The sequence below is a fragment of the Meleagris gallopavo genome, chromosome 2, assembly GCF_905368555.1.
Source record: "Meleagris gallopavo chromosome 2, MGAL_WU_HG_1.1, whole genome shotgun sequence".
Lineage (NCBI taxonomy): Eukaryota > Metazoa > Chordata > Aves > Galliformes > Phasianidae > Meleagris > Meleagris gallopavo.
This window is the reverse complement of record NC_139405.1, coordinates 34,971,657-34,995,938: the sequence shown is the minus strand read 5'-3', so window position 1 is coordinate 34,995,938 and position 24,282 is coordinate 34,971,657. Positions and strand designations below refer to the sequence as shown.

General features: G+C 40.3%; 1 protein-coding gene and 1 long non-coding RNA gene across 3 annotated transcripts in view; one reads left to right on the top strand and one right to left on the bottom strand.

The window, feature by feature from the left end:
* Positions 1 to 7,753: 7,753 nt before the first annotated feature.
* LOC104909664 (ligand-dependent nuclear receptor-interacting factor 1-like) lies at positions 7,754 to 17,225 on the bottom strand. The gene is given in 6 exon segments (XM_085218305.1): positions 7,754 to 8,198; positions 10,002 to 10,126; positions 11,720 to 12,518; positions 12,520 to 12,583; positions 12,586 to 12,623; positions 17,164 to 17,225. Coding segments are annotated over 6 exon segments (1,533 nt in total).
* A 4,123-nt stretch (positions 17,226 to 21,348) lies between these two features.
* LOC116216313 (uncharacterized) overlaps positions 21,349 to 24,282 on the top strand; it is a 56,321-nt gene continuing 53,387 nt past the window's right edge. The window contains exon 1 of one of the 2 annotated variants that reach the window (XR_014882127.1): positions 21,349 to 21,852. This is a non-coding gene — a long non-coding RNA (uncharacterized LOC116216313). Of the gene's footprint in view, positions 21,853 to 23,354; positions 23,722 to 24,282 lie in introns of those variants that run through there. The other variant, XR_014882128.1, reaches the window with a different exon arrangement.

The following is a 24,282-nucleotide window of genomic DNA, read 5'->3' as shown; positions in this document are numbered from 1 at the left end:
CTGACTGCTGGGGTTGGAAGGGAATTTACACTGTCAAAGCCCAAATAGGTTTTAAGTCAGCAAAATGTATGTGGCAGTTTCACAGATTTGTACAGTGTGTGGGCCGGAAAAAAAGGTTAGACCTTCTAATATGACATCAAGTGTAACAGCAGCCATAGATATCACATTTTCTTCCTGTCTTCAGCCTCTTCTTACATGAGATCAAATTCTATCTGCCCAGGGAGGTGTTGGAGTCGCTGTCCCTGGCAATGTTCAAGAGGCATCTGGGTGAGGAGCTACGAGATATGGTTTAGTGACTTGTGGTAGCAATGGTAATGGGAGGACAGTTGGACTAGATGATCTTGCAGGTCGTTTCAAACCTTGCAATTCTATGATTCTATCGGGTAGGTTCTAAGGTCTATCCTTCTCTTTCACCAAACCACTTAAATCTTGTTTATTATACAGTGTGCAAGTTTCAAATGTTATTACCGTAATGAAAAAAGAATATGGTATAACATTAGTGCGATTTCCAGGGAAAACTCATTCGTTCTGTCAAATACTGCTAATGAGAATTAAAGGACTTTCCCTTCCTCCTCTGAACTTTAGACTGGCTGTCAGCTGCTGTTCTGGGCTTAGTTTAATTTGAAAACATAATCGAGTCCAAGCTTTGTGACTGTAGCTTACAACTCTGTTCTGTTGTGCCTCTTAAATGAACAGTAAGGTGGTGTTTTTAGCAAGCTTCTCCATTAATATTTAGCACATGCAAATTTGGGAAAAAAAATGTTGCATTGGTGTCTACATTGCTCGTGAAGCTTTTAACTGTATAACAGCCTGGAAGCTACTAATTTTCACTATAGATTTTTGTAACTAGGGTCACCACATAAGAAAATCCAGAGGAGAGCTGTTCCCCAGTACCCACCCTGTACCATGCAGAATCAGTTACATCTTTCTGTCTGGACCCAGTGCAGATGGCTCCCTCTGCCAGCTCTCCTGGCCTCTAACTCAGGTGAGTGTGCTCCTTTGAGGTAGGGTGCAGGAGGGTTAAGTGAGCGTTCTCATGGAATTAGGATTCTTTTTATCACCAGTCTTACTACAAGGGATGTCAAGTTCCCTTAAAGGGAATTCTCTTTGGACTAGACTTGCTGAAGAAATCTTCCTCAGATTATCTACCTGCATCATAAACTGTCTTCTTTGATCATCTGTCAATGCACACAAACCCATGAGCAAAGCTGTGGATCAGAGATGCTCCTTGGCTGTTTCAAAAAGCTCAGCAGCTTAAATAGCAGATCTTGGTTATCCTGAATGCCACACCAGCAATTCTCAGAGTAGGAGGCTCTTGGGAAACAGTGAGGAGGCTAGCTGCTGAGGGAGAGAACAGAGGGTTTCTGCATAGCAGGGCTGGAACAGTGGCAGGAGAAGCAGCTTGGCCACAAGCCAGCAGAGAACTTCAGAAGCTGTGATAACTGCTATACCCAGGCCAAGCTAGGAGAAAAAGTTCAGTTAGCTCCAGGTAGCACTGTCTAGGCTGGCAGTTGTGCTTGCCCCATAGTTTAGATAATGTTGGCCCGATTTCCCACGCTTTAATCCTCAGATAGCAATTTTGACTCAAGGACAAAATTCAACTTACTGGTTTTTATGAGGTAACTGGCAGTTTGCACAGTGAAGACAAGAAAACGCTATGAATGGTCACGCCTCTGTTCATGGTTTCTACAGCTGTAGCAGCCACAGAAATCAAGCATTCTTCTGGTGAAGCTTTCTAAGATCAGATGTGACAATAAAATCAACAATGATAAATTAACAATGTGTTAAAACATGAGAGGCAATGGAGAAAATAGTCCTTGTGGTCACTGCTGCTCACAGATAGGTACTGGGTGCATGCATACCTGCAGACACAGACTCTACTGTAGTTTGAGTATCCGAAGAGCATAAAGGCCTGAGTGGTTGTGAATGACTCCTATATCCATTTGAATGAAAGTATTTTGGAGACTGACTATTGACACCTGAAATAATCACTACTCTGCTCCTGGATTTCACCACTTCAGAATAGTTAATCACCAAAGGGGCTTCACATGGCATCGCAAGGTGAGAGCTTTCACTATAGAAATACCAATGTCCTGACAGCAGCTCATGGCAGAAAGCAGTAATGGTGTTCATTTGCACTTAGAACATTTGCATGCAGTGGTGTTTGTAATGTATTCTGAGGGCAAATCCAAATCCAAACTCATCTCTCCTTGTTGCCCTCGGGAAAAGCAGTCACAGAGGCAGGGATGTCTAGACACATGTAAATGGGGAGTTCCTGCATTGTGCTGGAGGCAAGCTGCAGAGCAGTGAGCTGCTGTGCAATAAAACACCATAATGTTGGCTCTTGGTTCCATGAAGTGGTCAACGTCAGCATCAATAACTGGGTGGCTAATTAGAGATAAAAGTCTACGTGGAAGAACTTTCTTCATGCCTCATTTTGAACCATTGGTAGCTCCCTAAGTGTGGTGGTCTAGGAAGTAATTCACGTGCTTTTAGCCTCAGGGTTACTTGTGGTTGAATTCATAAACATAGGTACCATGGTACATTACAAATTTTTGATTTACAAAGTACCAACAATTTGATTTAAGAAATTGCTGGAGTTAATCTTGATTTTATGCATTGTAAATACTTCCTATACTATATACTTTCCTGTAAACAGAAATTGTCAACGTAAAAAAAATTTAGGAAGCCTCCTTTCACTTTTTTTATTAGTTCTATTTCAGGAACAGAGGCTCTGCACTGTAAATAGTTTTGGCAAGCATATTCCCTTAACTCTTACCTGTTCAAGTACAGCAAATTTCTATTCTTAACTCCTGACTTTGCCTGTTTCTCTACTGCAATATCATTTTTTATTTATAAAGCCTTCCACTGGTGTACACAATATCTCATTTGGGAGCTAACAAGATAGCATAGTGGGAAAGGCTCTTTAATTGGACTCCTCTGAGAGGCAGAATAGAGTAAGGGAGAGAAGGTGTTGATCTTTGTTTACTGGAAGCAAATAAATCCCTGGTGGGTGTCCCTGTGCAACTTCATTGCTACTCTTGGAAGGCAGGCAAATAATTCTTAACAGAGCACAAATCTTATTTGAAAATGTGAAAGGTCTAATACCGAACGCAGTACGTTATATCTGTGATTCACCTTCATTTGTCATGTATGTGTTATTTTTCTTTTTCCTGCACTATTTTTTTCCCTATGATTTATGATGCTTTGAACTCACTTTCTGTCTCAAGATGGCGAACTCCAAGCATTTTTATTTACTAAAAATATTTCAAAATTTTAGTGATAATTTCAAATCTCTTAAAAAGGAAAAAAAAAAAAAAAAACAAACAAACCACATAACGCCTTGCAGTCTTAAATCACCTTTCCCCACCCAAATCCCTCAAACGTATTTTCAGCATTATTATCATGTGAGTGATCAGCTTTTAGGTATCTTGAAATTGGAACTAAGCCTAAATATTTTGATGAAACATACAACCAGCAGCAAAAATTAATAATTGTTTGATACCAAAAGCCAGATAAAAAAAAAAAATTAGGCATCGGTTTTGCATTGCATTATAATTTCTGGATTTTCATTTTTATATGGCATGTATTATTCGTTGTAATCCCCACTCCGCCATCTCTGCCTTTCACAGTCTTCCAATATCTGTCACTTGTCCCTTTGGAAATAACCTACTTACCACGTTTTTCTAGCATCAACTACTTTTCACTACATGTAATCCATGTTTTATTTATCCTGGATTGTCCGGATAATGCATACTTTTTTATATCCTTAGAAATTATTCTCACTTTGCATTTAATGTTGAAATATGGTACATCTCTATTTTTCTAAATATACTAGTTATTTTGCTAACAGACCCTACCCTTCTTATAAATCTTGTTTTGCATATAAAAGAAAACATTTTGCAGAGGTTCTCTTTAGAAAAGTGAACTTGTATGTGAAATGTGCTTCAGGAAGAATCAAAAATCTTGGGTTAATTCCAGTATTTTAACCTATACAGAAACCTAATTTTCAAGAAATGAACACAAATCAGAAAAAGGTAAGGATCAATAATTTAGAAGAGGTAAAATATTTTTTTATTACTTGAATAATTCTAATTACAACGAACAAAGTCTGAAGAAATGACAAAACAACAAATTGAATATAATCTGCAAAGAGGAGGATATGGCAGTAGAAAATAGTGAAAAGGGAGTGACAGTAACAATTAAAGTTAATGAGAACTTCTCATAACGCTGTTGGTATCTGAAAATTCTCAATATCAGACAGGCAAGTGGAAGCACCTGCGTAAAACAGCTCTAGAATAAACATGAGGTGTTTCATTAGGTATTTGATGGTACTTGATTTTTGGGACACGTGTTGAGAAATGAAAATGTGGATAGATGGGGAAACATTGACAAAACTAAGAACCTGCCTTGGCATATTTACTGGGGAAAAAATGAAGAAAAATGACAGCCAGCACAATTATTACTTTTTTTTTTTTTTTTTTTAAAACCAGATGCTTTATTTTGGTACTGGCAGAAAGGAAAAAAGAAAAGTAATTCATACCTGTGCTCTGGAAAGTTTTGCTTTATCTGGCCTTGAAATATTTCACAAAAAGTTATAGCACATTTTTCATGAATGCTGAGTGTACATCAATATAATTTCCACTCAGGGACAATAAAAGTAGGTCTTTCTCAAAGATCTTGAAAGGATCAGTAGACATTAGTTTAAGGTTCAGTTGACAAATTGTGACTTGAATGCTACAAATTGAACAGGAGATAATAGGTCAAAGAGAAACAGTAATTTGTTATTGCTTGCTAACTTTGCTGCAGATAAACAACTGAATCGCATGGAAATTTTAACCTCTTGAGATGGATTCTTATATCTTTAACAATACCAAATTTCCTTCTTAGTTCATTGTCTTCTTTCTGTTGTGCTACACTCTCAATTCTCCTTTGTGATTCTTCAGATGGGGAAGCAGCCTTCTTAGGGAACTGAAATGAGAAAAAGTAGAACTTCACTGCTTTATTTCTTGAATAATTCTGACTGCAAGGAACACAATTGCACTAATCAATATAAGATCATATAATCTTATCATATAAGATAAATCATATAAGATGATATAAGAACACAGGCGCATAATTCAGTAATTCCTGTCTCTTCAAGACAAGAAAACTAAAGATCAGGATTTCTACCTCAAAAATAGATTGGAGAAAGTGTTTGTATTATTACAATAAAATGGAAATAATAATAACAATAAAGTGAAGCAGGATGAGCTAACTGAAAAATGTCAAGTATTTAAACCTTGCTCTCTCCAGATAGGTCTTTTTTATTTGTGTCTGCCTTGTCAGTTCAGATGAATTTGATCTAGTGGCCAATTAAAAATTAAAAAAAAAGTTGCTAACAAGAAGAAACAATGAAAACACAGTCTTGACTTTTTAGAAGATAAAATTTGTTTATGTTGTGTTGGTCTTGGCACAGTGCTAGAAACCTGATGCTTGAGGAACTACTCATTCCTATTTCTAGGAGTGAATCTGGGAGAGAACTGGCTATTTTGTTTGTATTATATAGCTTATGTGTTATTTGCCAGATGTGGAGTGTTTGTGAGAAAATTATAGCTGGGAATTCAGTTTTGCAAAAATAAACTGGGGCTGTGAGGCACATACATGCAGACTGGTGCCTGGAGGAAGGTTGCAATGAGGGCAAAGCAGGGTAGAAAGCAATGTACTCCACTGGGAGGGTTAGTGGGATAGGGCTTACACTTTACACATTTCTTTAGTTTGCACTGTACTTTAAAAAGGCAATGGTGAGGAAGCTTGCTGTCAGTGAACGTACAAATTCACTGATGGGTAGAGGAATCTGTAAGGTGGCAAATATTTGATCTTCTGTCCTGATAAAATATTCTCTTTTTTTCTTTTTATAAAAACCACAAACCAAAAATCTTCAAGACTTCTTCCCAAATTTGCTGTTAAGTTCACTAATAAAAACAAGATAGCTGGTCAGATTTATTATGCTGTGTTAAAGAAATGATGAATAGAAAGAAATAACAAATACAAAACAGATCTGTCAATTTATGCTTGCTGAATAAAGTACCCTAACGCTGTACTCAATGCCACTTCCAATCTTCCTATTAACTTTGCTTTCCCAAAATGAGAGCATACCAGTGGGATGTATCCCCATCTGCACACAGCTAGCAGCTGTGTAGTGCATGGCTTTCAGTAGGCACATTCAGAATACAATGCATGTCCTATTCTTGTACTCTAGTTTCATAAGAAAATTCAAAAACAGTACAAACAACATATCAGGCTAAGGTTTAAACCCTAAGAACTCTATTTTCTGCTAAAAAGTATGCCAAAAGTTTATATTATTTACTGTATTAGGCTGTTTAAAGTAAAATTAAGGATGTGCTCTCAGTCATTTGAGTAGTGCTGTTGGAATCCAAAGCAAAAGGATCCACACATTTCCTATGAATACTATATAGTGCCTTGCTGCATTTTTTTCCAGTGATGTCAAGAGAAATAATCTCTTTTTCAGGCTTTTCTGAAAGCTACTCAGCCTGTATCTAGGCCTGCCTGCAATACTGTATGCTGTAGAAAAGGGTTTGTCCAATGCTCTTCCCAAAAGATAATCGGGCATCATGCTTGGTGTTCTTTAAACTTTCACACTGCATAGACTAATTATGTTTCCCTTCCTCATGGTCTCTTGCAGTGCTACATCTCAAAGTTGAATATGCTTTTTCTGATTACTCCCACTCTTTTTTTCTTCTCTTTGCCAAACCTGGTTCAAGTGGCTGAGCTTGCTGCTGAAGAAGGATCAAACATATACACAATGATTTTACTTTAATAAATTATGATGATTCTTACTAGACTTTTTATTAACTGAGTAAGATGATCTAATCTAAGGAAATTTGGATAATTCAAGAGAAAAAACAAAAACCAGTTTTAGAATAAGACTTGTTCTTGTCCATGAGGACATTCTGGCATTATTCATGTCTTGGGCTCACCCCTAACACTTCATTACAAATATATTGTAGCAAATAGTACTAAGATCTTAAAAAGGACCTGTCATGCTTGCTATCAATATTAACATGAGCTCACTACATTACTGAATTTGAGTTTTTAAGCTAAACTCCAAAAGAAGTGTCTTTGCTAAGCCAGTAGATTAATTGCGTTAGTAAAAACAAGTCTGGACTGCGATCTTGTAGTTTGACTAGTTTCACACTTGAGGAAAATTTATATATTTTCATTTCATTTTCTACACTCACTTGCTTTGTGATTACTCTGTGCGATGTTGAAAGGGATACAATTGCATCTTAGAAATACATAGAAATTCTGATGAGCATACTGTTAAGATACTATGAATTATATGTGTGTTCTTTCAGAGCATTTATGCATTAATACAACATTCTTAGTTATCAAAAATAACTTTAAACATACACATAAAAAAGATGCACTCCACTAGGGCATAGTGCAACCAGATGTGAAGTACAGATTAAGATCTCCCATTCCCTATATGAAAAAGTTACTTATTTGAAATCTTACTTATGATAAAGGCTATCTTCAGCATGATGTGCTACTCTTTGCAGAATGTTCACACAAAGCTTGCAGAAATGACAGAATGTAACGAGAATGTAATCTGCAAAGATTGAGTTTCCTGACTTTCAATAGCTGATACAAATATGTACTGGTGCTTAAATCTTTATAAACATTGTAAGTTCTCAAATAGAAAATGTTTTATGACAAGGGCTCAGAAAGCCCAAAAGTTTTGAAATGAGTACTAATGATGTGTAATGATCACTTCAAAGTGATGAATGCTGTATATTTTTACACTGAGAATTAAGTGTCCTTTGTATATGGGCAAAAGCATCCTTTGACTCTTTTTTTTTTTTTTTTTTTTCCATTTCTCTGTCCTGGTGGTTACCTTCCATTTAAATGTAGAATCTTTGCCAAAATCTTCTTTAAATTCACTGGGATTTATCCTCTTGAGATGTATTCTTATATCTTTAACACCACCAGATTTCTTTCTTAGTTCTTTGTCTACTTTATGTTGTGCTTCTCTCTCATTTCTATTTTGCAGTTCTTTGGATGGGAAAGCAGCCTTTTTGAGGAACTGAAATAAGAAAAATAGAACTTTACTACCTGAAAGTGAATGTTGGATAGCAGTTTTCCTGCTACCTGAATCTCTTTCATAGCTCATTTCTAGATTCTTCTCTACCTCAGTGCTATAAGGAGGAATAAATTTAATTCAGGATTCAGTCAAGTCAGTTAATCTCTTGCCAGTAGTCCTTTCCCTCTTCTCTTTAATTTCACTGTTAATTTAAGATATTATCACGTTGGCACTTATCACCTGTTTTTAGAAACAACTTCTCCCTTGGGAGTGGGGAAATATTGGTGGTAGGTGGACAGCTGGACTGGATGATCTTGGAGGTCTTTTCCAACCTTGGTGATTCTATGATTATACTAAATTTGAACTTATTATTCTCCAAATAGCACTTTGCTGCTCACGTAAGTGCAATGCTTTCACCCTGACCATTTACTAAAAAATACTGATAGACACCTTCTCAGCATTATCTAATTTTATTTAATTTTAAACCATGAAAACTCAAAGACCTGCACCGATCGCTGGGGATCACCACTCATGACCATTTGCCAGCTGGATTTAACTCCATTCATCACCACTCTCTGGGCTTGGCCCTCCAGCCAGCTCCTTACCCAGCAAAGAGTGTACCAGTCTTAAGCCACAGGCTGCCAGCTTCTCCAGGAGAATGCTGTGGGAGACAGAATTTAAGGCTTTGCTGAAGTTTTGTGTATTTCATCAACATTCTTTCCCTCATCCACCAGGTGAGCCACTAGATCATAGAAGATCAGGTTGCTCAAGTGGGACCTGTCCTTCATGAACCATGCCTGATCCCCAGTTGTCCCACAAATGCCACGTGATCTCCCTCAAGACAGTCTGCTCCATAACTTTCCTTGGCACCGTGGTCAGGCTGACAGGCCTGTAGTTCCCCAGATCCTACTTATGATCCTTCTTGTAGATGGGAGTCACGCTGGCAAGTCTCCAGTCCTCTGGGACATCTCCAGTTGACCAGGAACGCTGATAGATGATGGAAAGCGGCTTGGCTATCATCTTTGTCAGTTCTCTCAGCACTCTTGGATGGATCTCATCCAGCCCCATGTATCTGTGGCAGTCCAGGTGGAATAGTAGGTCTCTGATGTTTCCTCTTAAATCGTGGGGGGCTTATTCCACTCCTCATCTAAGACTTCTAGGTGAGAGAGTAGAGTAGCAAGCACCTGACTTTTAAAGACAGTTGTAAAGAAGGCATTGAGAACCTCAGCCTTTTCATTATCCTCAGTGGTTACGTTCCCAGCCATATCTAGTAAAGAATGGAGATTCTCCTTGTTCCTTCTTTTACTGTTGATATATTTGTAAAAGAGTTTCTTGTTCCCTTTTACTCCAGTGGCCAAGTTGAGTTGAAGCTGGGCTTTTGCCTTTCTAATTCCCTCTCTGCTCATCCTAACAACTTCTTTGTACTCTCCCTGAGTAGCTCATCCCTTCTTCCACAGAAGGTAGATTCTCTTTTTCTCCTGGAACCTCAGGAAAAGCTTCCTGTACATCCATGCCGGTCTTCTTCCCTGCTGGCTCATCTTGCAGCTTAGGGGATTAGCCTGTTCCTGCAACTTTAAGACTTCTCTCTTGAGTGACCAGCCTTCCTAGACCCCTTTATCCTCCAAGACTGAACCCCAAGGGACTTTCCCTACCAGTGTCCTAAACAATTCAAAATTTGCTCTCCAGAAGTCCAAGGTAGTAGTTTTGCTGTCCCCTCTCCTGGCTTCACCTAGAACAATTTCACAGTCACTCTGTCCAAGACAGCTCCTGACCTCCGTATCTCCCACCAAACCTCTGTTTGTCAACAGCAGATCTAGCAGAGCCCCTATAGATTCAACCTTGCTATCCCCAGCTGCAAGCTCAGTTACATCAAAACACTCTAAAATAGAGGGCCATGCCACTACCCCTCCTTCCTTACCTATCCTTTCTGGAGAGCTTATAGCCATCCATTGCAACACTCCAGTCATGGAAGTGATCCCACCATGTTTTTGTAATGGCAACTAAGTCATAGTTTGCCAGCCACACCATGGCTTCCAGCTCCTCCTGTTTGTTGCCCATGCTGCATGCATTGGCATATATGCGCTTCAACTGAGCCCCTTGCCTCATCCCTAATCCAGTTATCACTCCTCTAGGCTCACTTCTATCAGGCCTGGGTTTATTCCCTTCCCCCATCTTATCTAGTTAAAAGTCCTCTCTACAAGCTCCTGGACAAGGATCTGTTTCCCCCTATGAAACAGGTGAGACACATCAGCAGACCTCAGGCCAGGTGCGAAGTAAATCATCCCATAATCAAAGAACCCAAAATTCTTGCATTTGCACCACCTTCTCAGCCATGTGTTTATAAGTTGGGATTTCCTGCCCATCTCAATGTCCTTCTCTGTCACTAAAGGAATAGAGGAAAATACTACTTGTACACCTGTTCCCAGTCCCCTGAAATAACTTTTGATAATCTTCAGGCTTCTGTCAGCAACCTCATCTCTGCCAGCCTGAACTATTAATAAAAGACAATAATCAGGGGGGTGGATCAGACTGGGGAGTTTTCTAGAGATATCCCTGACCCAGGTCCTGGGGAGGCGGCACACCTCCCTACAGATAGGATCAGGCCAACATTTAAGGCCTTCCATTCCTCTCAGAAGGGAGTGATCTACAATCATCACCCTTCTTTCCTTTCTGGTGGAAGCAGTTGGAAGCAGTCTTGAGGTGTGGAGCTGACCACCTCAACTTATACAACTTTGCAGTTAGGCCTCTCACTGCATCCTCATTCATCTTTTCCCCAGGTTCCAGGGCCTCAAACCTATTACATATAGGCACCTGGGAAACCAAGGTAAGTCAGGATGGGTGTTGCCTGCATCACAAAGCTCAGACTTGTTTCCATTCCTCCTCTTCTCTCAATCTGTTTCCCTCTGCTCAACTATGGCAGGTGAGAAGGTTCACCACTGTTTGGGGGGTATCAATTACTGTGTATTGTATCCAATATTACTGGAAGAGAATTATTCTGCCAGTCTATCTCCCACTCACACTTCTTGATGGTCCTTAATCTCTTCACCTCCTCCTCAAGCTCCACTACCATACTGAGCAGATCATCCACCTGCTCACACCTCATGCAGGTGGAATCACTGCTGCCCTTCACTGGCAGCAGCAAACTCAGGCACTCCCTTCAGCCAGAGTCCTGAACAGCCACATTTCTGGGCAAGCCCTCCATCTGGGTCGCCTCAGTCGTCTTAGGACAAACCCGCTGTCCGCTGGAGATCATGTGTAAACCATGGTCTCAGAGACTGCCAGAGAGCTGGTCTCAAGCAAAGAGGGACAGCACTTACGTGCCGTGTCACTAAACCCACCTCCTGCTGCAGTACCATATGGACAGCATGGGCCTGTGCTCACACATCGATTACCCCTCCCTATTCTCAGTGAGACTGTTTGCTAACGATGTGTGATCTCCCTAAGGCTGCTCATAGCCTAGCAGCCAAGGGTCAAGGTGAAATGTGGGCAGCTCCAGCTCTACCTCTGCTTGATGAGCGGTCTGCCCGCAAGCTGCCAGCCTCTGGCAACACAGCACTTCTGCTGGCTTCAAAAAGCCCTAAAAAGAGCTTTTTTGTTGCTCTTTTTGTTCAGATCCATTACCATGTGCAGTCTTACCTGTTCTGTCCTTTCACGGATAATTCTGCAAGTAATGAAAGAAACTGTGATCTTCCTGAGCAACGGATCTTGACTGTGTATTTCCATTTCTGTTGACAAAGTTTCACGTCTCATTATGTAAGGGATGTAGACTTCTCTATTATGAATTATCATAGCATTTTCCTTAAATGGAATTTTCATTTTCTTTCCAATAGGGCTAATAGACGAAAGTGGTAAAATATTCTTATAGTCCTTGTTCTCAGCATTAGCCAATGATCTCAGAATTCCTGAAACAACAGTATTGGAAGATTTTAAAATAAGAGGATATGATTTTGTTGTCTTGCTGCCTTGCTCTTCTTGTACAGGCTGTTTCACTGGGGTTACTTGGGAACACATTACATCTTCAGTTCCTACATGAGGACTAGAGCAGCACCTTGCTAAGTTTGGGATGTTTGGAAGTCTGCCCCAGGAACATTTGCAAGCCTCTCCTATCTTTAACACTGGCCAAATATAAGTAACAGTTGGTATTTCTGTAGCCTCCCTTACTTCAGAGGCTTGTTTAATTCTGGTAGATATCAGTTGCTGCATTATAGGTGAGAAACAAGAAAGTGGTACTGATATGACTTGGGCTTGAGGTGGTATCTCTAGATTGTAGTTTAAAATCTGTGCATCAGGTTCTTTGCTAACTTCAAGATTTTCAGAAATTCCTGAAACCGATGCTGCGTCAACATGAGTAAATGAGAGGCATTTCTGCATATGTAGCTTTTTAGCTGAACTCCCATTGCTCTGCATATTAAAAACTGTTGAGGAGAACTTTTCTGTCAGTAGAGGTCATGCCAACATTTTCTATTACATCAAAACTTTTAGTAGAGAAATTTTCTTCACTTGCTGATACTCCAGCATTAGAGCAGATCTGTTACTATTACTGGCAACGGAAAAACATTATGTTTTTGAAAATGCATTCAATGCAGACAGATGAGCTATCACGATCAGGCAGTCATATACACTGGTAAGACCTCCAGACGAAAGAGAATGCGGAAGATGTTTCAGTAGGTCTCATCCATCTTCATGTATTTCCTGAAGGGCTTTATGTCAGTCTAACAAACTTAAAATAAAAATTGAAATGAATTAAAACATGATTATATGTTTGTAAATGAGCAGAAAGTGATTTTTTTTCTACTTGGCTGCTATATGATATGTCATTCTAAAATAAAATCTAAAAACAGAAATATATTTGTGATTTAAGTCTTAACTAAAGCTTATCTAGACAGGAGGATTTTTCTACAATAATCATAATAATTCTTCTTCCAAGATGCTTCCACTCATTAATGAAATCAGCAGTGACTTTCTGCTGCTTTCAGTATGAGTTAGATTTTACCCAATACTGCAAACTGCTGGTTGACAAGATGCGTTTTGTTTAGATGAAACACTCCTTTGTATCATACAGTCTAATGTACAATGCCATTAAAACACATATCTAACAAAATTGGTCTTGATTGAAGACCTTCAAAACTACTTTTTTTTTTTTTTACCTTGCTTGCAGAATTAATTGACATCAGCAGTTAGTTCCAGCCTCCGCAGCCTCCGCTGTCACAGAATAAGATCGAGTAGCTCTGCAATGATTTTTAATAAAGACAAGAAATCAAATACCTAGTTGAGCCTATCATAGAAGCAAAGATAAAATATAAATTTGTATGGCAAGAAAGGCAAACATTCTGAGAAGGATTAAAACCAAAAAAATTTTGAATTTTCTGATTGTATTCCAGTGCCTATGTTCTCTCAGGAGTAGCTTACTTAGCACTACAGACGTGATTTTGTAGAAAGTAAACATAAATATGCACTTTTTTTGCATGTCAATCACACAATTCAAATGTTTCTTATCCTTCCTGATTATTAAAAAAAAAAAAAAGCTGAATTCTACATAACTGAAGAGATTCTACTACTTTACCGACAGCAACAAGTGTAATAAAGACAGTAATTTCTCTCTTACAAGTTCTGTGAACCCCTTCTTAGTGATCACATAAATGAACCTTCCTCGGTCCTTTTAACTAGTAAAAATGAATAAATTGAAAAAAGATGTTTCTTCACCTTCTAAGTTGTGCTTCCTGAATTTATAATGCATAGATTTTGATGTAATCACATAATTCCTAACTGTAATCGTTTTTTATTAGAAATAGTTATATTAATTGTCAACAAATTATTTGAATAATTGATTGCATGTCTGAGGATAGCACTGCATGTAATGAGATAAGCTATGGTCTTCCTAGAGCAGCATACTGTGGGAGTGTATTTCCATTTCTGGTGATAGAGCTTCATGCAGATTTTTCTGCAGAAAAATTATGCGGCTTAGATAAGTTTCATTTAATACTTAAATCAAAGACGAGTGAGGCTCTCAGTAAAAGCTGGAAGTAAACCCATTTTATTCCTTTGTTTCCTCCCAAGAGCATTCTTTTGTTTTGTTTGTACTTCCGCTTTTGGATTTACAGATTCTCTCTGCGTTCAAAATTTCAACATAATCAAGTTATGACAGGTCACCTGCCCTAGGAAGCCTGTTACTGGCTTCTGCATTTGCTTTTGCATTCTTTTCATTGGTTGTTAGTATTGCTCCATTAAGTATTCATCTTCTATTGTGCAGCCACTGCTTTAGCAATTCCTGCGTAATGAGAAACTTACTACTTTCTTCCCATCAATGGGACAGCTTCTCCAGCACCTTTAAACAAAAATGAACCAAGAAAAAAAATTGCCAAGGTTGTGAATTGCTGACACATTTTGAAAAACAGCTTCAGGAACCCAGACACAGCAATTCAACTGAAAACAAAAAGAAAAGAAGAAAGGCTTGTGGTTTTGAGACAAAGAAATCCTGGTTAACTGTGAAACCAGCTGAAGGAGACTAACATATGGCTGCAGAAGACATAACTGCTGTTTGATGTTGCGATATGGCTTGCTGTCACAATCTTTGCTTTTGCTCTCTAGAGTCTTACCTGTCATTAAAAGACTTTCTAGGTAACTGTCAAATGTCAAACAAATCTCACCACAAACACAGAAAAGGACACAAAATTTGCTTTCTTGTGTTGTGTTGTAGGAAAGCTTTCTGAGCTCACTGACTGTCAAGGAGGCTCAGAGAGGCATGAAATTCCCCTTTATTCTTGCAGGTGACCAAAAGCTTTGTATCAGCACTGTTAAATTAATTTAATTTCTCCTACCAGCAGATGCAGATTAGTGCACTTTGTGCCATTACCAGCGAAGAGTACAGGGGATACATAATTTTGCTGTGTTCACCATAGAGGTGTCAAGAGCACTTTATAGACTGCAAGGGAATGTAGCTCATCTCTCTGACAAATCTCTAGTGTGCTGGAAGCTTAACTTGCAGCCTGTGGGCGAGGTGTGATTCACTAGAACAATTATTTTGGCCTGTAACCACCTCTTGGTACCTTCATTCCTGTGAGCCACGAAGGAGCAGGAGGCACATCAAGAAAAAAATGTTTGTTAACAGCAGTACACTCCCAGCCACCATCTTCCTGAGGAAATTCAGGATGTGTGCACATATGTGCAGTATGCACTAAATGTAATAGTCATAGGAAGCCTGATAGTCATAGGAATGTTTGACCTAAGCATGTCTGCAGGCACCAATTTTTCAGTCATCTTGGGAATGTTAATCTCTTCCTTTGCCTTTGGAAGACATTGTTTGGCCAGAAAATTTGGGCATCACCTCTCTATACTGTTCTCATAATATAAAAAAGCAAAAATTTAGGGGCTTTGACTATGGTAAATCTGAAACAAGACAACTCTAACAATCCCACATACGATTGAAGACTGTGGTAATATAAGTATTGCATAAATTAATAGTCTTCAGTCCCAGCTCTTTGCCATGTATAGCAACCTGCAGACTATGCTTATCCATCAGTGCTGGACAAACCAAAGAGTTACAGCTCTAGCTGAGTCAGTATTGACTTTAAATAACAGCAATCACACTGATGAAAAATGTATTCTATTTAACAGTTTTGACAGTGTATATCCTATTGTACAGCAATGATGGCAGTTGTGTAATTTTGTTAGTCCTTAAGTTCAAGAGATTACTATTTGCATCATGAATCCCAAGGTCCTCCAATTTTAAAAAAGAACAATGGTATTCACATACCTGAAAATGTCCTTGTTTACACATAGAAAAAAACTGTATGACTTTGTATTTTCTCCCTCCACCTTAAAACCAACTAATGGCAAATAGAGCTTCAGATTTAGGAAATAAGTAGCACAGATTACCTTATTACTTCTAGCTTATGTATACAAATCTTTTCCATCTGAAATGATGTTACAATATAAATTTTACATATGACTCACCACTGCTCTGGCTTAATCAGAGATGAAGACAGCAGAAGTTTTAAGAGTACATGACTTACAAAAATACTAAAAATACTTCTTATTTTTTCATATGCTCACATGAATATTGCAACCACAAACTTATGAAAATGTTTATGTTTTAATTAATTCTAATTAGATTTTCATTTGTAAAGCTTTGGCTTGGTGCCTTAGCTTAGTTATAAAATCTGTTATAAATGTTTCTTGTCTTATTCTTAGCAGCAGTTCAAAGAGGATTCCAAGGTAATCCCTGAGAAAAATGTGGACTTCCTGAAATACAAGCATGACTGTTGCTGCCATGGCATGGACTAGTTTGGCCTGGACTACATATAACATCTAGGCAAAATCCATTTCATGTGTTACATCAAAACACATTATTTTAGTTAAGTACCCTTATTTCAACATTGGCTCTACATGGAAGAGTCATTTTATGAGGCCTCCAGGATTTCAGGATTGTGTGTTACAAAATTCAAGTACAACACAGATCACTAGTTCTGCAATATGGTTTAACACACATAATTCTTTCCCTTTTTCAACAGCTGACCCAGACACTGTCCTAAGTACAGTAATGTTCAGAGACAGTAATTTTGAGAGTTACTAAAATAGAGAGATGTTTTGTTGTAAGGCCACTGTTGTAACAGTTCTCAGAGTTTTTTACATTTTGGGCAAATAGTTTAGGTGATGTACTGTTTTCTGAGGAGCAAGCATTAGTTTTTCAGGTTGGAACCCAAAAAGCAAGCGTATTTTGCTGTTAGCAATCTCTCTGCCAGGAACTGGATGTTAATAGTATATGTAAATTGTAATGGAAAAAAATCAGTGAATCAAAGCCTGAGCTGACCTTCCATCCTACCTTAGAAGACTGTGAAGACATTTTCATTATTTACGTATCACCCACAACCCTGCTGCCCAGCGATTTTACCCTCTTGCAGTCAAGGTTCCCCTCTCTGGCTCCTTAAGCAAGGACACAACTCTAGCACAGAAACTTGTATTAAGCTTCACAGCAAAGTTATTTTAAGAATAAAAATCAGCTCACCCCTTCTCAAAACCACTAACAGCTTAAGAGGAATACAGTCTCTATCCAGAGAGATACTGCTTCCTCTGCTACTAACCCTGAAATGAGAGTGAGGAGAGATGGATCCAGGCTCCACCGCTTCCAGTCACTCAGATGCATGGCTTGCATCTGAGCTCCCTGGGTTAGCCATGTCTTCTCACCTGGTACTCAACCATTGCTTCAGGCTGTGGCCTAGCAATTCCACTGCACACATATAGTGTACGACATCAAATATAATTTATTTACAGCTAAGTAGCACTTGTGAATATTTAAAAGACCTAAATATTCACTTCATAAAATGCTCCATCCTGCTGCAGTTTGCTGCTTTGCACTAATCCTGGCACAGAGGGTTAATTACACTGCTCGCTCACAGGGGGATCAAGGGTCCTTCTAGCACGGTCCTTGACAGCAGCCAGAAGTGGGTGGTCCAGAAGAATTACAGAGCACATGGTGATACCCTCTTGAATAACCCCACCATCCAACAGCTGTGGCCACAGGGCCTTTCAGCTAGAATGAAGCCCTGCTGTGCAACGCTGCCCACATCCACCACAGCTTCTGACCTTCATTTGGGCCTGGCTGGGTCAGATACAGCTGTGAAACCTCCTCAAGTCCACAGTTAAGGAAACAAATTTTAAATCCCTTGGACAAAGTCTAGCCTTCTCAGTAAGGCCTAGTAGCTGCAGTGGGCTGGGCCTGGCCAAAGACAGCATGGGGGTGTGCAGCTTGGTTACCTTTACAGGAGTAGCACAGTACTTGAGGAGGAAGACTCGGCTGCTGTGGAAACCACCACCTGCACAGAACCTTTCAGAGCCAGGGGGCTGCGAGCACTACTGGCTGCGGATTAACGGCTGTTCAGCTTCAACAGCCTTTCTAGCACCAGGGGCTCTTGGGGCCAACCAGTGCTATTGCTGTTGCCCACAGTCACTCAGGGTGGTTCAGGGCATGAGGCACAGATGCTCAGGGACTACTCCTCCCAGCCCAGCACTTATTCTGTGTCCTGTGTGGCTGAATCTGCCTGTTTGCCTACCTGGCCTTCCTTCTCCTGTGCTCGCTGTCTGTTGGTGCCACATAGACTGCAGTGTCCCTGTACTTGGCTGTCTCGGCCTCCACAGGACCACATCACTGGTGTTCCCATACTAATCTTATGTTAACAAATACAATGTAACCCTGAACATATTCAAGCTGCCTCCTGGCTGGGCCCAACTCCCTGCAGCTGCTAAGCCTCACTGGGAAGGCTAACTGTCCACAGGTGAGAGAGAGAGCACACCACCTGGGAGTGATACACTGCAGCATGAATCTGAAGGAGGGGCAGATTTCTGATTGGCTTGACAATGCCCACAGCTGTGTAATTTCACTTTCTTCCATAGCAGCAAGATCACCTAAGCCCTGGTGATTCCGTGGAGCTGAACTGAAGCTGAATACCCATAAGCTGCCTATGACTCAGCTGCCACCGGTTGAAGGCTCAGAGCAACGCACTATGAAGAAAAAAGGGCTGCTCAGATGCTCGCTATTCCTGTAAGGGAGGATGCTACCACACAAGACTTAAACAGATAGTTGTTAGTTGTATTTGACTCCTAGCATGATGTGCTCTGAAATAGCCTACGGTTTTAGAAATGAGTAAGCTATTTTATTGTTCTTGTCCAGTTAGCTGCTCCTCTTAGAAATCTCTCCACAGAGCAGTGTTATGGTTTACCCTAGAAGGCAGCTCAGCAACATGTAGCCATTTGTTCACCCCCTCCAGCAGTGAAATGCAGAAGAGAGTTGAAATAAAAACGTAGAACTTGTGGGCTGACATCAAAATTACTTACTAAGAAAAGGAAAGGAAAAATAATAGTAATGATAACTACTATATGTATTGATATATACAGTATGCATATGTATTTACTGAAGAGGTGATGCGCAAAGCAATTGCTCACCACTCACCAACCAATGCCCAGCTAGTGCCCTGCAGCCAACTCTCCCAGTTCTATTGTTCATGTGGTATGGACTGCCTCTTTGACCAGCTCATGTCAGCAGTCCATGTTCTGTTCCCTCTGAGCTCCTTGTGCCCCCACTACATCCTGCTGGCAGGACCATGGGAAAAACAGAAAAGACCTTGACTCTGTGTAAGCAGTACTCAGCAACAACTAAAACATCAGTGTGTTATCCATATTGTTTTTCTCCTAAATCCAAAACAGTGTCGTACCAGCCACTAGGAAAAATAATAACTCTAGCCAAAACTAGGACAAGGAGAGTCTGACATTTTATTTTTTTCTAATCAGTGAAATAAAGCTAGAGAGATACAAAACATATATAAAGTAGCTGGGCAAGATGCATCATGAAGATAACAACCTGGTGCTCTGAGTTTGAAAGTCTGGTCACCTTCACTGAATTTCTCTAGCATTAGGTTAAATTCAACTGATTTATGAATTTCCTGAGATTGTTCACTGTCAACCACCATCTGCCAACAGTTTTTATATTTAGTCAGAGGACAAGTTTCAGAACTGTTGTGTGAGATGAACACCAGCTGCTTCTTGCTTCCCACAGCTGTAAGGCTGCTGACATTCAGTATTTGTTCTCTGCTAGTGTCTACAGATGCCTCAGAAATCAAGGCCACTTCCAGTCAGGCAATAAAAAATATAGTCCTTGCTGCAGAGAGCTTATCAAGCAGAAACTTCAGTAAGAGAATAAGGACTTTTTTCCCTCTTCTGCTGACCTACAGAATTTTGCTGAAATGATGCCCTGTTGGGGATACAAGCAGATGCAAGAAGCATAAAGAGACATATGTGATTCTAGAACAGATAACTTCTTTATTGTGGGCAAACGTAGGAATCACCCTAATCTTCAGTATTTTCTCTGAGTGAGACAGGATATTCAATGTTAGCCTCTTACATGCCTATCAGCAGATTTGGTGTGAAACAGAAGACGTAATGGAAGGCAAGAGATGAGCTGAAGGACAAGGTAAAAAGCAAAGTCAATCAGTTACAATTTTGCTCTTCCCTCTCTTCTTCCTACCAGCTTCTTTGTGTAAGCTGGGAGACAATGTAAGTAAGGAAAGAAAAGCACTCTGACTGACTGTGATCTGCCCACCTACAGCTTTCAATAAGAAGTATTTTAGGGAAGATAGGAGCTGTGGTGCAGCCTGACACAGAAGAGGATACAAAGATGTTAACCCTAACTAGTGACATCTAACCAGGCATAACAAGGGCAGTGGGTTTTCATACTACATATGCATGTGTGCTAGTGGGGGGGGAAGGGAGGAATATGAGGCAAAATTTTCTGTACAAAACACCATTTTAAAAGAGTAGTTGACTCGTATTGTTTCAGAACTTTTCCCACCTCTCAGTTGAACATACCTTTTGTTAGGTTAGCAGAAATCCAGGGCCCTTCCTCTGGCATTGCTTTTTCTTACATCCTGCAAATTTTGTCTTCTGGTACAACTTAAAGCTCAGTCTAGTCAGTCATACATCAGAAAGGAAGACATGGCATCAGGTTGGCTGGGAAGTTGCTTCCAGCATTTGGAAATTGCTTCTCTGTGTTAATCTTGCCTCATGCTCCTTGGCCACAGCTATTGGTACCTATTCCCTTGTAGTTACTCATGACCTTATGTCTTCACCAAAAATTGACCATAAGAAGAAGGAAGGAAACATCTGAATTTTCTCTGATGCAATTCTATGATTCTGCCCTTCTGGTAAGAAGAACCAGCAGGCTGTATTCCTTACCAGCTCACAGCTTGGAGAGAAGGAAAGAAGTTTCATTAACAACTCTCTATCTGCCTTTTTCACACTAAGTTGGAACTTGCTAATTAGTTAGGAAATAGTGATAGAGCACGTCACAGGCACTGAGTAGATGTTACACTTAATTTTGATTTTTTTTTTTCTACACAATGGTTTTCTTTAAATACCCAGGGAAAGATTCCAATTTCGTGGGACCAAGTCCTAATATATCAAGTTCTTGCTAATAATACACCCATGTTTATTTATCCATTTCAGATGTTGATTTATGACATATAAATAAGATATAGTGCACCAATTTTGGACAGAGGTGATCTGAAATAAATCCTGACTTGGAGCAGCCCTCTAATTAACACAAACACACACACACAAAAAAAAAAAAAAAAAAAAAAAAGGAGAGGTTGAAAGCAGCAGTTATTGAGGATGTATGACTTTAACCAGAGGAAGAGTCATTTTCATACTGCTCCTCAGTTCAGTGGAAAAGTTTCCTTCTACACCACATACTTCTCCAGCTCTAGATCTAGCAACTTAACAGAAGCATTTTGCTTCAACTCCAGTTCTCAAGGCACCCAATCATTCTCAAAGGCTCCCAATTATCTGTAGGCACACCTGCAGTCAACAGATTATCCATCTGATAGGTTGCAGCTGACATAGCCAAGACAGGCTCATTAGCTAATGTACTGCATTGTTCTGTACAATTGCTACCAGGGAAGCACAGCCTCACAGATTCCATACCCTCATGCTTTAGAATGAGAAGTTCTGGGGAACACAGCATAGATGCAATCGTGAGATTGAGAGGAATCTGCCAAAATCTGCACAGGCTCTAGTAAACTGTGGTTTTATTGTTTCCTCAACTAAGGCCTGGCAAAGAGCTGCAGTCCACAGTGCAGACAATGAGGCGAATGAGGTCCGTTGGATGAGAGCTCTGTTGGAAGCAAGCTGCCTTGAACAACTCATCCATCTCAGCGCATTCTTCTAATCTGCGCTATCAGGATTTTTTCTTTCACCGTCGGCATCCGAGCTCTACGTTCCAGGTAAGAGGAGTTCGCTGCTTTTCTTGGGAAGCGCAATTTGCAGTGCTGCCAGCAGATGGCACAAGATACTCAACGGTCTGCCTGCGGGGTAGCGTGAAATGGATTTCTTTGTCAAAATGTCTGGCTAGCTTCTGCTTAACAGCATTGCCAAGCGCGTCCTCGACAAAAAGAGATGTACTGCAGCATTCCTATGTGGTAGTGCTAGTGTGGTAGTGCAGTAATCACTGTAAAGTAATGCTACTTTATGCGCACAAAAAAGACTAAATATGCATTGGTGACTTGATCTCATTGCTTCTATGCCTCTTCCAGAGCTGGATGAATTGATTTCACTCAAATAACTACCTTTTAAAGTGGCTCTGTTATTTTGGGTCTTCATTTATGCCTGTTCCTAACTGATTTTACCTGACTACATGCACTCTAGGGAGCTAGCTATTTTATGGTCAATAGTTCCGACACTAAAGATGAAGGAATTACCACTCACACTGGCAGATTTTTGGGTCTGTATTTGGCCCTGAACAGACATTGCTTTCCACTTTTCTTAGTAGTAAATGTAGCTTCTTGTTCCTGGGCACAATAGCACAGCAGGATTTGGAATCATACAGGAGCATGGACTGAGCTAAGAACTGTTACAAGCTCCCCTGTAGCCTGGCACACAGCAGGGCTTTGCTCCATCTGCACAGTATGATCTCCAGTATGAGCTCTAACTTCAGGAACAGCTATACTCAAGACAGAAGTTATCAAGACAAATAAAAACTGGAACGGGAAGAAACTGGGGAAAAGGGAGAACAGGGCAGTTGAGGATGGACTGTTGCTAGCAGTTGCCACAGCTGAGTGGGGCTGCTGTACCTGCAATCCTCACTTATTATTTATTATGTCTTGGAGCCTCCATTGTCTGGCTCTGTTCTAGGTTATTTCTCAGTCAGCTATGGACAACTATGCTCACATAACAGTGCTTAAACCTTGTTCACCGGCAACTGAATTCAGAGGTATTTCAGCACTGAAGCTATTACTGTCTGAGCATCTGGCTCCTACAAAAGACAGACTACAGCATAACAGAAACAAACAGTTATTATCAGCCTGTCATCTGCAGTGCCAGTGCTGACATCAAGATTATTCTGGCCTGAGAGAATACAGGGAGGTAAGAGATTTCAAAATTAAGTGACAAGTACAAAGATAAAAGGCCCATAAAGCTGGCTTTGTACCTTTGCACTTCCACCCAGCTGAAATACTATGACTACATGATTGGATTGGAAAAACCGCAGGTGCAAGAGGGAAAGGTTGTGCCCAGCCACAGAGAAGTTCAAGTCTGGACTTGCAGAGCTGAGAAGAAAGCAAGTGCCCTGAGTAATATTTCCTTGTAACATAATGCCATCTGCTGGGATTTGCTATTAACAGATGAGGTAGTTCAAATGAACTTGCAATAAATGAGTCCAAAGGGCTAGAAGACATTCTATCTCACAGCCAGATTAGCACAGACAGAATACAATCATATGATCAGCTAGCAGCAATGTTTGTATGAAATAGAAGCAATTTTTAGAGATTTTTCACTTCTTATTGCCTAATATTTGCCACTAGTTTACATCCTATACTATGCTCACGCAGACTGTTACTGCTGTAAGCCTCTCCCTCTGGAGTGAAAAACTGAAGTTGTTGTGTCGTGACAGGGTAAATGAAGCTTGCATGGTTATCCTGCATTAAGTGCAGCAGGTTGCCTAACAACCTGCTTCCCCAAGGACTTACAGAGTCAAAAATAGAAAGAGACCCTATCATCTGCATTCAAGATTGCTTCTTGAGAGCAAAAACTGCCTGCCACACAAGAAAATGAATGGGTACACAACTTTGTCATTGCTCTTGCCCTTCCAGAACAAGGTAATGGATATATTGTAGTTATTTTTTGACACTTTTACCTGTGTAGAGAAAGCATATAATGAAGGGTCTGTAGGGCAAAGTGTATGAGGAGAGGCTGAGGTCCCTGGATGTGCTCAGCTCAGAGCAGAGGAGCTGAGGGAAAACCTCTGGACGGCTGCAGCTCCTTACAGGGAGCAAAGGAGCAGTGCTGAGCTCTGCTCTGTGTGACAGCGACCGGGCCCAAGGGAACGGTATGGAGCTGTGTCAGGGGAGGGGCAGTGAGGGTTAGGGACAGGTTCTGCACCAGAGGGTGGTCAGGCACTGGCACAGGCTGTCCAGGACAGTGGTCACTACACTGAGCCTGCTGTAGTTCAAGGAATGTTTGCACAGTGTTCATAGACATAGGGTTTGAATGTTGGATGGTCATGTATGGAGCCAGGTGCTGGACTTGACAATCCCTCCAGATATTCTATGACTCTATTCTGTAGTCTGTTTGATAATAACAAACTGGGAGGGAAGACCCTAAATGCAGGTGTTGCATTTTTCTACTTTTAGTTATTTTCATTGTGACTTTTAGGCAAC